This window comes from Carcharhinus amblyrhynchos, chromosome 12 (assembly GCF_965287045.1).
Source record: "Carcharhinus amblyrhynchos chromosome 12, sCarAmb.v2.hapA, whole genome shotgun sequence".
Taxonomy (NCBI): Eukaryota; Metazoa; Chordata; class Chondrichthyes; order Carcharhiniformes; family Carcharhinidae; genus Carcharhinus; species Carcharhinus amblyrhynchos.
Genome location: NC_137335.1, coordinates 14,272,077 through 14,284,807, shown reverse-complemented (window position 1 = coordinate 14,284,807; position 12,731 = coordinate 14,272,077). Strand labels below are relative to the sequence as shown.

Here is a 12,731-nt window from a genome sequence, read left to right as displayed (position 1 = left end):
GCAACTAGACAGCACCTCAGACTGTCCAACTTTCCCAACTATATTATGCACTCAAGTCCCTGGCATGGAATTTGAATGTACCACCACCTGACTCAAGTGCTAATAAATGAGCCATGGCTGGTGAAAGACAGGTGCGGGAGAGTAATCCGCGGACAGTTTAGACTCCTTTTTTAAAATGTTAAGATATTTTTTTCCCTCCTAATAATTGTTTCCTTTCACTTTTTTTTGAATTGACTTGTTTTTTTTTTAACCAGCCAAAAAGATGAGTTAACCATTGTTCCTGTCTTGGTTGGAGCCCTGAGCGATTCTAAAGAGCAGATGTATGGGGAACTCTTCAGTAAATACCTAGCGGATCCTCTAAACCTCTTTGTGATTTCGTCAGATTTCTGTCACTGGGGTACGTACCAATTTAAATCACGATGTGCTGTGGTAGGGGATCTGAGAAAGGCTGCCACCTTTGTATAATTCTGTTAAATATTGTGCTTTCCTATTTATGCAATCCTCTTTTAAAGCACAGGAACCAAATCCATTAAGAAGGTAAATGCGTAAAGATTCTTGAGTCCAGGAATTGGGGCCTGAGAGAGACAGGGCTCAATTTTGATACCAAGTGCAAATAGATTCCAGAAACTTCATGCTACCACTCCATATTGCTGTTTACATATATAGATAATATATTATTAATGTTTAGCCTTCAGTATGAAATGTGTGGCACTGTTGTTGAAGAACACTTCAGATAGAAATAAAGCATTACCACATCCCACCTACTCATTCACATGGAAACATTATATGGTGTTTTAGCCAATAATAAATCAATAAGTGGGCAGCATGATGGCACAGTGGTTAGCACTGCTGCCTCACCATGCCAGGGATCAGGGTTCATTTCCCAGCTTGGGTCACGATCTGTGTGAAGTTCTCCCCGTGTCTGCGTGGATTTCCTCCGGATGCTCCGGTTTCCTCCCACAGTCTGAAAGATGTGCTGGTTCGGTGCATTGACCTGAACGGGCACTGGAATGTGGCGACTAGGGGAATTTCACTAACTTCATTGCAGTGTTAATGTAAGCCTTACTTGTGACTAATAAATAAATAAACTTTTACTTTGAATATATGTCGAAAATACAGTAACAACTGGGTCAGTATTATAGTTCTGCAAAAGAAATGTACCTTGTGTATGGAAAAAGTATTTTGTTTATTTTCGTCTGTGCTGTATAGAAATGTTGAGGGCGTTTTACTATCTTTGTGAAGAGACATTCTGAATAGGACTGGAGGGTCTTAATGACATTACTGTTACTAGAGAAGCGGTGCTCGACAGACTGGAGGGGCTGATTGTGGACAAGTCCCCAGGACCGGATGGAATGCATCCGAGGGTTCTGAAAGAAATGGCGGAGGTGATAGTGGATGCCTTGGTGGTTATTTTCCAAACGTCGCTGGATTCCGGGGAAGTGCCGGATGATTGGAAAACGGCTAATGTTACGCCGTTGTTTAAGAAGGGTGCCAGGCAAAAGGCGGGGAATTATAGGCCGGTTAGTTTAACGTCTGTGGTAGGTAAAATGTTAGAATCTGTCATTAAGGAGGAAATTGCGAGGCATCTTGAAGGGAATTGCTTGATAGAGCAGACGCAGCACGGTTTCATTAAAGGGAAGTCGTGTCTGACAAATTTACTGGAGTTCTATGAGGATGTGTCTAGGGCAGTGGATAGAGGAGAGCCGGTGGATGTGGTCTTTCTAGATTTTCAGAAGGCGTTTGACAAAGTGCCTCACAAGAGGTTATTGCAGAAGGTCGAGGGACATGGAGTTGGGGGTAGGGTGTTAGCGTGGATAGAGGATTGGTTGTCAAATAGGAGGCAGAGAGTGGGGGTCAACGGGTGCTATTCGGATTGGCGGATGGTGACTAGTGGAGTGCCCCAGGGGTCGGTGCTGGGGCCTCAGCTTTTTACCATTTATATAGATGATCTGGAGGAGGGAACCGAGTGTAGAGTGTCGAAATTTGCTGATGACACCAAGATTGGGGGAACGGCAAATTGTGCGGAGGGTGTGGAGAGTCTACAGAAGGATCTAGATAGGCTGGGCGAATGGGCCAGGAAATGGCAAATGGAATTTAATGTTGGCAAGTGTGAGGTGGTCCACTTTGGTAGGAAGAATGGTAGGAAGGACTATTACTTACGGGGCGAAAAACTGCAGCAGGCGACGGTGCAGAGGGACCTCGGGGTCCTTGTGCATGAGTCGCAAAAACCCAGCTTGCAGGTGCAGCAGGCGGTCAGGAAGGCGAATGGGATGCTGGCCTTCATAGCGAGGGGGATTGAATATAAAAGTAGGGAGGTCTTGCTGCAGCTGTATAGGGCATTGGTGAGGCCGCAGCTGGAGTACTGTGTGCAGTTTTGGGCGCCGCACCTACGCAAAGATATTTTGGCCTTGGAGGGAGTGCAGAGGAGGTTTACTAGGCTGATACCGGAGTTGAGGGGGTTGAGCTATGAGGAGAGGCTGAATAAACTGGGCTTGTACTCGTTAGAGTTTAGAAGAATGAGGGGAGATCTCATTGAGACGTATAAGATGATGAATGGGATGGATAGGATAGAGGTGGAAACACTCTTCCTGCTCAAAAAAGACAGTAGGACTAGGGGGCACAGCCTCAAGATAAAAGGGGGGCGGTTTAGAACGGAGTTGAGGAGGAACTTCTTCACTCAGGGTGGTGAATCTCTGGAATTCTCTGCCCGTTGAAGTGGTGGAGGCTGCCTCGCTAAATATTTTTAAGACGCGGGTTGATGGGTTTTTGATAGGAGAGGGGATTAAGGGTTATGGGGAGAGGGCCGGAAAGTGGAACTGAGCAGCAACAGATCAGCCATGATCTTATTGAATGGCGGGGCAGGCTCGAAGGGCTGGATGGCCTACTCCTGCTCCTATTTCTTATGTTCTTATGTTCTAATTCTTTAACAATGTTCCGTATCCTATCTTGGTTCTCCTGTAGGGAGCGGTAACCTATATCGAGGTGTCCCAACACCCAGTAATTGACTGACAGAACTATGCCACTAAATTTTACGTTTTTTTATGAAGACAATCTTTATTGTGTGTATATAATAAGAAAATTAAAGTAAGCAAGTGGCAACACAGTGGTGGCTTGGGTCACTGTTTGTGCGGAGTCTGCATATTCTCCCTGTTACTGCGTGGGTTTCCTCTGGGTGCTCCAATTTCCTCCCACGGTTCGAATGACATGCTGGTTAGGTGCATTGGCCATTCTCCCTCACTGTACCCGAACAGGCGCTGGAGTGTGGCGATAGAGGAATTTCACAGTCGTTTCATTGCAGTGTTAATGTTAGCTTATTTATGACTCTAATAACAAAACTGAAAAATAAACTTGAGCGATTAGCATCACATGATGGTTCATAAATATGTATGCTATGAAGTCAATTTACTCAAACCCCCTTGGACACACGCAATCCCCACCTGCTCCCCAACACACACACGCTCTCAAGTTTTTCCTTGTCTTATGAAATCCTGAGGTTCATTCAGTTTTCCTGGAACCAGCCCATGCCCTGTGGAAGTCACTTTGATTTCTTCTTAATACAAAGAACAACACAGCACGGGAAACAGGCCCTTCGGCCCAACGAGCCCGCGCCGCCGTCCCACTGTCTCAGTGACCTATTCATGATTTTAGTCTAATGTTCTAACTGTTCTCAAAGGTCTAAAATTTAACAGGGGTCCTTCCACCAGCTTTTGAATGGTCCTCCAATTTTCTTCCATGACTCTGTGCTCTTTAGTTCAATGGGCCTCACTGCCTTCTTGCACAGTGATTTAAATATCAGGAACAGCACAGTGGTTAGCACTGCCACCTCACAGCGCCAAGGACCCAGGTTCAATTCCGGCCGGGGGTGGAGTTTACACATTCTCCCCGTGTCTGCGTGGGTTTCCTCTGGGTGCTCCAGTTTCCTCCCACAGTCTAAAAATGTGCAGGTTAGGTTGATTGGTCATGCTAAACTGTCCCTTGGTATTAGGAGGGTAAATACATGGGGTTAAGGGGATAGGACCTGCATGGGATTGTCATCAGTGCAGACTCGATGGGCCAAATGGCCTCCTCCTGTACTGTAAGGATTGTCATTCCTAATGGTTCTCTGTGCTCCCACAGTCTCTGCTGGTCATACAGCTGATTCCCAGCTCCTGGCAAATGCTTTCTATTTCTTGTTCCAAGTTGACTGACAGCTAGCTGTCACAAGCCTAACTGCCTTTCACTGTGACAACTGTTGTAGATGTCTTCCTCTAGCTTTAAGCTAGGCAAATCTTCCAGCTTGTTTCGCCTCACATGAACCCCAAGTCTCCAAGCTGAACTCGAGCTCCCACCCAATTCAATGTGGTGATCGATTTATCCCTGCTTAAGGTGCAGGCCTAACTCACATTTATCTCCTTTTATTTCCTTGGCTTGGTGAGCTGCAACCTACACAAGACCAAACCTACAAGTGCCTTCAGTGAGAAAAGCCCAGCTAAACTAAACATAACAATTTTCTAACCTCCACAGCCATTCTCCATGACAATATGAAGTGCTTTGGGAGATCCTAAACACAAATGTAAATCGACTATATTACCTTCAACACAACTCTTTGATACTGTAACCCACATGAATTATTTATATCTGTAGAGCCATAGAGGTTTAGAGGATGGAAACAGGCCCTTTGACCCAACCTGTCCTTGCCACCTTTATTTTTTTAAACCATTAGGCTAGTCCGAATTGCCTACATTTGGCCCATATCCCTGTATACCTATCTTACCTATGGAACTGTCTAAGTGCTTTTTAAAAGACAAAATTGTACCTGCCTCTACTACTGCCTCTGACAGCTCGTTTCAGATACTCACCACCCACTGTGTGAAAAATTGCCCCTACCCTCTCACTGTAAATCTATGCCCTCTAGTTTTAGTCTTCCCTATCTCTGGGAAAAGATTATGACTGTCTCGCTGATCTATGACCCTCTTTATTTTATAGACCTCTATAAGATCACCCCCTTAACCTCCAGCGCTCCAGGGGAAAAAGTCCCAGTCTATCCAGCCTCTCCTTATAACTCAAACCATCAAGTCCTGGTAGCATCCTAATAAATCTTTTCTACACTCTTTCCAGTTTAATACTATCCTTTCTGTAATCGAGTGACCAGAACTATACACGGTATTCCAAGTGATTGCCCACTCTCTGGATTCACTGGGTCCATTACAAAACACCCATGTTTACAAATTCTCTCTAGCTTCTTTTCATCTGGGAATGACATAAATAATTTAAATATTTTGTTCAGACATGGACAGACTTCCTGGCTCCGTTGCAAGCTTGGACTTGGGTTATTCTTTGCTCAAGCTTTTTTTTTCATACCACGCCTGGCCTTGTAAGATAAGCACAGGATAAGTGAACTTCGGTTAAAGGCAAAATACTGCGGATGCTGGAATCTAACCAGAAAACAGAAATGCTGGAAAAACCTGGCAGATCTGACAGTGTCTGCGGATATTCCCTCCCTACAGGTGCTGTCAGACCTGCTGAGTTTTTCCAGCATTTTCTGTTTTTTCTTAAGTGAACCTAGGCTTCTTTGATTTGCCTTTACTTTAGGTTTTATTTATCAGTTTCTTAACCAGCCTTTTCCCTAATCTCCAACCTGAAAGTAATAACCAAAATGTTGGTATGAGCCATGAAATTGGGTGACTATGATCCCATTAGTAGATGTTAAAATTCTCAATCCCCAACAATCTGTCAAACCATCTATGGTTTCACTGCCTGTCTCTGACGTTTAGTATAAGGGTATAATGAGACGCTGTTGGAGTTTGCAGCACAAAGCTTCCATTGCTAGTGACAGACAGGTGAGCCCTCTTTCTGTCCAAAGTATTTTATCTTTGTAGCCCCAGCTCTTGCTAATCCACCAGTCAGGATTCCTCTGCTGGGCAAAGATGGATTCCCAAGAGGAGGAGGCTTGTCCTGCTCCAGGTGAAAGGCCTGAGCTCCTCTTGGGTGAGAAGGGGGTCCATCTGCCAAAGACCGATAATGAGTCTGGATACTTGGCCCAGTTGATCCTGGCAGAGGACGCGGCAGGTAACGTGGCAAGGCACTCGCACATCCTCTCTAAGTCAGCCGGGTCCGTGAACACGAGGAGCATGTCATCAGCATGAGCCGAGAGATAGAAAGATCAACGGTTGGCTTTTTTACCTTTTGGGCCCAAGTTTGAATCTAGTCCATGCTCGGGAATGAATTTGGCTGGTCGCAACCCAGTTCTTGACAGCGTGCAACCAACTGTTCCCAATACGGGAACTCGCAGTCTCAAGGAGCCACAAGGCATGTGGGGAATGGGACAATGCTGCACTTGAGCAGGGGAGACCATTCCTCTCAGTTTAGGGAGGGAGCTGTATTTGATATCTGACCTGGGAGTGCTTGATGCAGTGGAGAGAGTTCCATTATGCACATAATATTATTATCAAAGGTTTATTAAATCCATCATGGCCAAGGGCCAAATTGAGGCAGGTTTTTATAATCAGTCACTCCAAGTAAGATATAAAAATGCATAACAGAGTGCAGTAACATATCGATCGTTAGAGTACTTGCATCATCAGGGTTCAGACTTTAATAGTCATTAAAATTTGTTCATTAGGTGGATGAAATATTCTGAAATCTTGTTTTTCACATCCTCATTCAGTTGTTTTGAGACCAGTGGCTGGTAGTCACTGAGAGATCTGTCTATGAGTAATAAGTGGTGAAGTCTGCAGTACAGCAGCAATCTCATGAAAGAATGGCAGAGTTTGATCGTGTCTATTGAGAATTGCCAGACCGCAGTCATGTTAGGCGTCTGAATAACTTTGATGATTAGGACCAAGAGTGACTTTGCAAGCCCTTTCCTAACCCTTTCAATGGCTTTGCAATGCTGATTCCATTCGACCGCACAGGTATTCCAGGCCAGGGCAAATGATGGACTTACTAAGAGCCACGTCTACAAAAGGAGGTGATGGCCTAGTGGTATTATCGCTAGACTATTAATCCAGAAGCTCAGCTAATGTTCCGGGGGCCTGGGTCCAAATCCTGCCATGGCAGATGGTGGAATTTGAATTCAATTTTTAAAAGTCTGGAATTAAGAATCTACTGATCACTGTGAAACCATTGTTGGAAAAATCCATCTGGTTCACTAATGTCCTTTAGGGAAGGAAATCTGCTGTCCTTACCTGGTCTGGCCTACACGTGACTCCAGAGCCACAGCAGTGTGGTTGACTCTCAACTGCCCTTCTGAAATGGCCGAGCAAACCACTCAGTTTCAGGGGCAACTAGGGATGGGCAATAAGTGCTGGCCAGCCAGCGATGCTTATGTCCTACAAATGAAATTTTTAAAAAATGGATGAGCGATTCAGGCAGCAAGAGGACCACCTCACTATTGGGAAAATCATGGGTGTGCACACCAGGAGGTCATTCAGTCCATCCGACTGCAGAATACTTGTGTGATTAGGGGTGTTGTGTTTGTTGCTGGGCTTACAGCCTGCTGGATGACCTCTCCGCCTCACATTTCTGATGCTTGTTCTTTTTCAGGGCAGCGATTTCGATACACGCATTACGACGAGAGTCAAGGGGAGATCTATAGATCAATTCAGCACTTGGATAAAATGGTATGGCATGTGACAGGTTATTTTTTTGAGGGAGGAGTCCCTTTGCTGTGTTCCCTGTGTGCAGTTTTGTTCCAGCATTGCCATTTGTAACTGATTACCCGCAATTAATTGCATCCCAAAATGTCTAAAGCACTTCTGCTGCTGCTGCTGAGCCAGCATAGATTGTACAGCACAGAAATAGGTCGTTAGGCTCAACTGACCAATGGCAATGTTCACGCTCCATACTAGTCTCCCACCCTCCTATCATCTAATTCTGTAAGCACATTGTTCTAATCCTTTCTCCCTCGTGTGTTTATCTAGCTTCCCCTTCGATGCCTTTATGGGTAGAAATTCTACCTTCTGGCCACACTCTGGATAAAGATAGTCCTCGTGATTTCTTTGTTGGAATTATGAATGACAATCTTATGTTTATTGGGCTGAATTCTGGCCTCTTCTCAAGTCTTCTTTATGTCCATCCTATCAAAGCTCCTTCAAACCTGCCACCAGGTATCTTTGTTACAAGCTTAAAGACCTGGTGGACTTGGTGAAACACAAGTGATTTCCACAGGCTGTTTTGTTCTCCAGTTTCATGACCAACTTGACCTAAACCTTAATAAAGGCTGAATGCATTTGCCCTTGTAACTGTTTGAAGCTGAAAAATGGTTTGTTGTCTGTGTTTGCGCCAATATTACTTCTATCTGTAAGGCAGATGAACATGCAAAAACCTATTGCTTGGATGTCCCTGCCCTGTCTGGACAAGTTGTTCAGAATTTCTTGGCTAGAAGCAAATAGGCAGCACAGTGGCAAAGTGGTTAGCACTGCTGGCTCACAGCACCAGGTACCCGGATTCGATTCCTGGCTTGGGTCACTGTCTGTGTCGAGTTTGCATGTTTTCCCTGTGTCTGTGTGGGTTTCCTCTGGTTGCTCCAGTTTCTTCCCACATTCCAAAGGTGCGCGGGTTAGGTGCATTGGCTGTGCTAAATTGCCCCTTAGTGTCAGGGGGATTAGCTAGGGTAAATGCATGAGGTTATGGGGATAGGGCCCAGGTAGGATTGTGGTTGGTGCAGCCTCGATGGGGGTAGATTCAATTGAAATGTTCAGAAGGGAATTGTACTGAAAAGAAAGAATGTGCAGGGTCACAGGGAAAAGGCAGGGGACTGGCATGAGGCTCATTCAGGGAGCTGGTGCAGACACAGTGGGCCAAATGGCCTCTTTCTGTGCTGTAACTACTCTGTGATTTGCTGAAACAGTGTTATGTTCAGTACATTTAGCGCACTGAACCTCTTGAGCTTTTCTTAGGCCTCAATGGGTGGTGAAACCAGGCTTTGGCTGAACAGAACTGAAGCAGCCGGAGGAAACGCTTTTGGGAAATCATAGAATTCTACAGCACAGACGGCCATTCAGCCCATTCATGCCTATAAATCAATGGAGTTATATGTTTTGATGAGCAATTTAATTTCAGCAGGTCCTTAATGAATGTTGATGATTATGTTATAGGTTTTCATATTGTTTGGACCGCCTACCTAGGGAATTCTCACAGTAACTTCATCGCAGTGTTAATGTAAGCCTACTTGTGACACTAATAAGAAATAAAACTATTAAACTGCATTCCATGCAATTTCAAGGGGTGCTTTGATTGATGGCACAGGGAAAGAACAGTAGTTGGAGCAGCAGATGGGTTAAGAGTTGGAATGCTTAGACTACTTTTTCATAAAAAAGCAATTTATCTTCCTTCTGCTGGGACCATTTTGTGTAACTGGAAATAGCCAGAAGTGCAGTGGCATTGGTATTTAAGAATTTAGTTTGTTAGTCAGGGTAGCATCAATCATTGAATTTTGGATAGAGCTTATGTATGCTCACAAACTGGCCTTTCACACATAGTTCCCAAAGATTGATAATGTAGCCTGAATATGGGACAGATTTGCAGTGAGCCGCAGAACAGATCAAAATATGCTCTACCACTTAATCTCTTTTGTTTCAGGGTATGGATATTATAGAGCAACTAGACGCTGTGTCATTTAACAACTATTTAAAGAAATACCACAATACTATCTGTGGCCGCCATCCGATTGGGGTTCTTCTCAATGTAAGTTGGAATGACTCTGTCATGCTGTTTCTCTCATGTAGTTTTGCTAGTTGCTGTTAAATGTATCCCTTTATTGAACGTTGCCCTTTATTGTAGTAATGTGGATTAGAGATGCCCAACATTTATAGCAGGGAGTCAAATAGATGTGCTACAGGGAGAACAATTCAAAATAGTGTTTTGGGTCAGGGAAAAGTCCTGATATTTCATATTTCAAGTCTCATCTAAAAATAAAATACATATATTGGGGCTCAATATGGTATATTGACATGCTGAGAATGTGTAGCTTACAGCTGTACACACATTCAAAAGCAGTTAGCGAGTCATTAGGGGGCCAAAGCTTTTAACTATCCCAGTTTCCTAACTGCAGCATAGTGGTTAACACTGCTGCCTCACAGTGCCAGGGACCCGGGTACGATTCCTGGCTTGGGTCACTGTCTGTGAGGAGTTTGCATGTTCTCCCCGTATCTGCGTGGGTTTCCTCCAGGTGTTCTGGTTTCCTCCCATAGTCTGAAAGACGTGCTGATTAGGTGCATTACCATGCTAAATTCTCTCTGTGTATCTGAACAGGTGTCAGATGTGGCAACTAGGGGATTGTCACAATAATTTCATTGCAGTGTTAATGCAAACCTACTTGTGACACTGATAAATAAACTAAGCTTCAAGTTTGCTATCAGACCTGCCATCTTTATCATTGCAAGCAGCAGCAAAGACTGGTCATGTGCCACTTTACAATAAAAATGGATGAGTTACACTGCAGCTCTCACTGTCTGAATCCCTTTCCTTTCTGACAATTAGAAGTGTTCCAAATCTTTATGGGGTTTGAGGGTTCACAACACTCTGTTTGCTTTTCCCCATTGACATTCAAAAAAGAAAAGCAAGTGTACATGAGGAAAAATAAAACCACAGCACAACTCAAAATTGGACTCCCCCTGCCATGAATCTGAAAAGTGAATAGTCCTCGGACAAGACACATGCATAAAATGGGGTGGCACAGTGGTTAGCATTGCTGCCTCCCAGCGCCAGGGGCCAGGAATCCAGGTTTGATTCCAGCCTTGGGTCATTATCTGTGTGGAGTTTGCATGTTCTTCCCATGTCTGCACGGGTTTCCTTTGGGTGCTCCAGTTTCCTCCCATAGTCCAAAGGTGAGCAGGTTAGGTGGATTACATAGAACATTACAGCACAGTACAGGCCTTTCGGCCCTCAATGTTGTGCTGAGCTATGTCCAATCCCAAGATCAAGCTATCCCCTCCCTATAATTCTGGTATGCTCCTGCCCCTTAGTGTCCCAAGATATGTAGGTCAGGGAGATTAGCCATGGTAAATGCATGGGGTTATAGGGATAGGGTGGGGATGGTGGAGGGCCTAGATCAGATACTCTGTCAGATTGTTGGTGCAGACTTGATGGGCCTAATGGCCTCCTGCTGCACAGTAGGGATTCTGTCATTCAACTCAAAATCAGACTCTGCCAATGGGCTGAAAGTTAGCTGTGACGGATAGCTCTGCAGGATGTGCGTGAGAGTGTGCGTTTATATTCACGTCAGTTGTATTTATAATCTCGTACCATAGTTACTCACCCCGATTGGTCAGCAGTCATCAAAGAATGGCTGACAGGCTCAGATGCTCTTTTCTCTATTTCCCCCCTTCTAGGTTTTGCTGATGTAATGTTAAAGGCTATTCCTGTTTATCTTTCAGGCGGTAGCAGAATTGAGGAAGAGTGGGATGAACATGGCTTTCTCTTTCCTGAACTACGCCCAATCAAGTCAATGCAAAAACTGGGAGGATAGCTCCGTTAGCTATGCCGCGGGTACTCTGATGGTCCACTGAAGCGTCGCTACTCAGGAAAGCCACTGCATCCTCAGTCTCCTGGTCCCAGCCTTCCCTCAAAGACACACCTCCATTATTTGGAGCTATCTAACGTTGAACTTTTGAACTTTCTTCCTTGAGGTGTAGTCCCTCATAGTTTTGATTGACACGTGCTTTTCTTTATTTTTGTTTCCTCCTTTAAGCTGAAGTGAGATACAGGATGACGTAATGTAGTAATAAGTTGACCCCGTAAAAACTGAAGACATGTACTTGCTTACAGATAGCTCTGCAGGATGTGGGTGAGAGTGTGCCGTTTATATTCACGTCGGTTGTATTTATAATCTCATACCATAGTTACTCAAGATATAAGCTGCAGTACAAACAGCGGCTGCCAACATTGTATAAGGTTTTTTGTTTAGTTGCTAATAAAGGGCTACACACACCAAAATGGTCTTATGATTTAGATTTTCTGCTATCCGATGTGTAATCTGAATTTTGTCACTAACTGTAGTGTTTTTATTATCTATTTTTAAAAACGATTAAAGTCTAATTCTTTTCTTGATTATTTTCATTACTTACAACACATACTTTATACCTAGTTTCTAATTTTACTCAGGGTGGATCCATCATTCTCCCCCACAACTCTGAGCTGCCCATCTAATTGTCCCCTTTCTGTTCTGTAAGGTTGGGTCTGTACATGTATCGAAACGTTTTGTGTTTGGTGCTGGGTGAAGTGCAACAGGCTGCAGACTGATGAATCAAAATGCCTTGTGAACTGAAACGCACCAACTGACTCTAGTATGTAATTGTCTGTGTATCCAGGGTCTGGGCAGCTTAGTGGCATGGGGGGGAGAGAATGGGATTGGCAAAGTGCCAGCAGGCCTTAATCCTCCTCCCAGAATCATAGAAAATAGAAGCAGGAGTAGGCTATTTGGATTTTTGAGCCTGTTGTCATTCATTTTGATCATGAAATTCATTGTCCTGATCCTGCCTCCTCCCAATATCCCTTTAGCCTCAAGAGCTATATATAATTTCTTCTTGAAATCTCAACGTTTTGGCTCAACTACTTTCTGTGGGACTGAATGCCACACGTTCGCCACTCTGTGCACGAAGAAATTTCTCCTCACCTCAGTCCCAAAAGGTTTACCCCTTCTCCTCAAACTATAACTCCCTGGTTCTGGACTCCCAAAGTCCTGCTGGTAGGTCCAGGTTTGACTTCTTACTCTGAGCTCCCTGCTACATTCACAAACTGAAGCTGCTTCC

The 12,731-nt window shown here is 44.4% G+C and overlaps 1 protein-coding gene across 1 annotated transcript in view; it reads left to right on the top strand.

The window, feature by feature from the left end:
- The window catches only part of memo1 (mediator of cell motility 1), a 39,712-nt gene extending 27,682 nt beyond the window's left edge, over positions 1-12,030 (top strand). The window contains exons 6-9 of the mRNA XM_080200085.1: positions 255-397; positions 7,525-7,601; positions 9,562-9,666; positions 11,358-12,030. Of these exons, the coding sequence (XP_080056211.1) occupies positions 255-397; positions 7,525-7,601; positions 9,562-9,666; positions 11,358-11,489 (457 nt within the window). The 3' untranslated portion in view covers positions 11,490-12,030. The remainder of the gene's footprint in view (positions 1-254; positions 398-7,524; positions 7,602-9,561; positions 9,667-11,357) is intronic.
- The last annotated feature ends 701 nt before the right edge of the window (positions 12,031-12,731 follow it).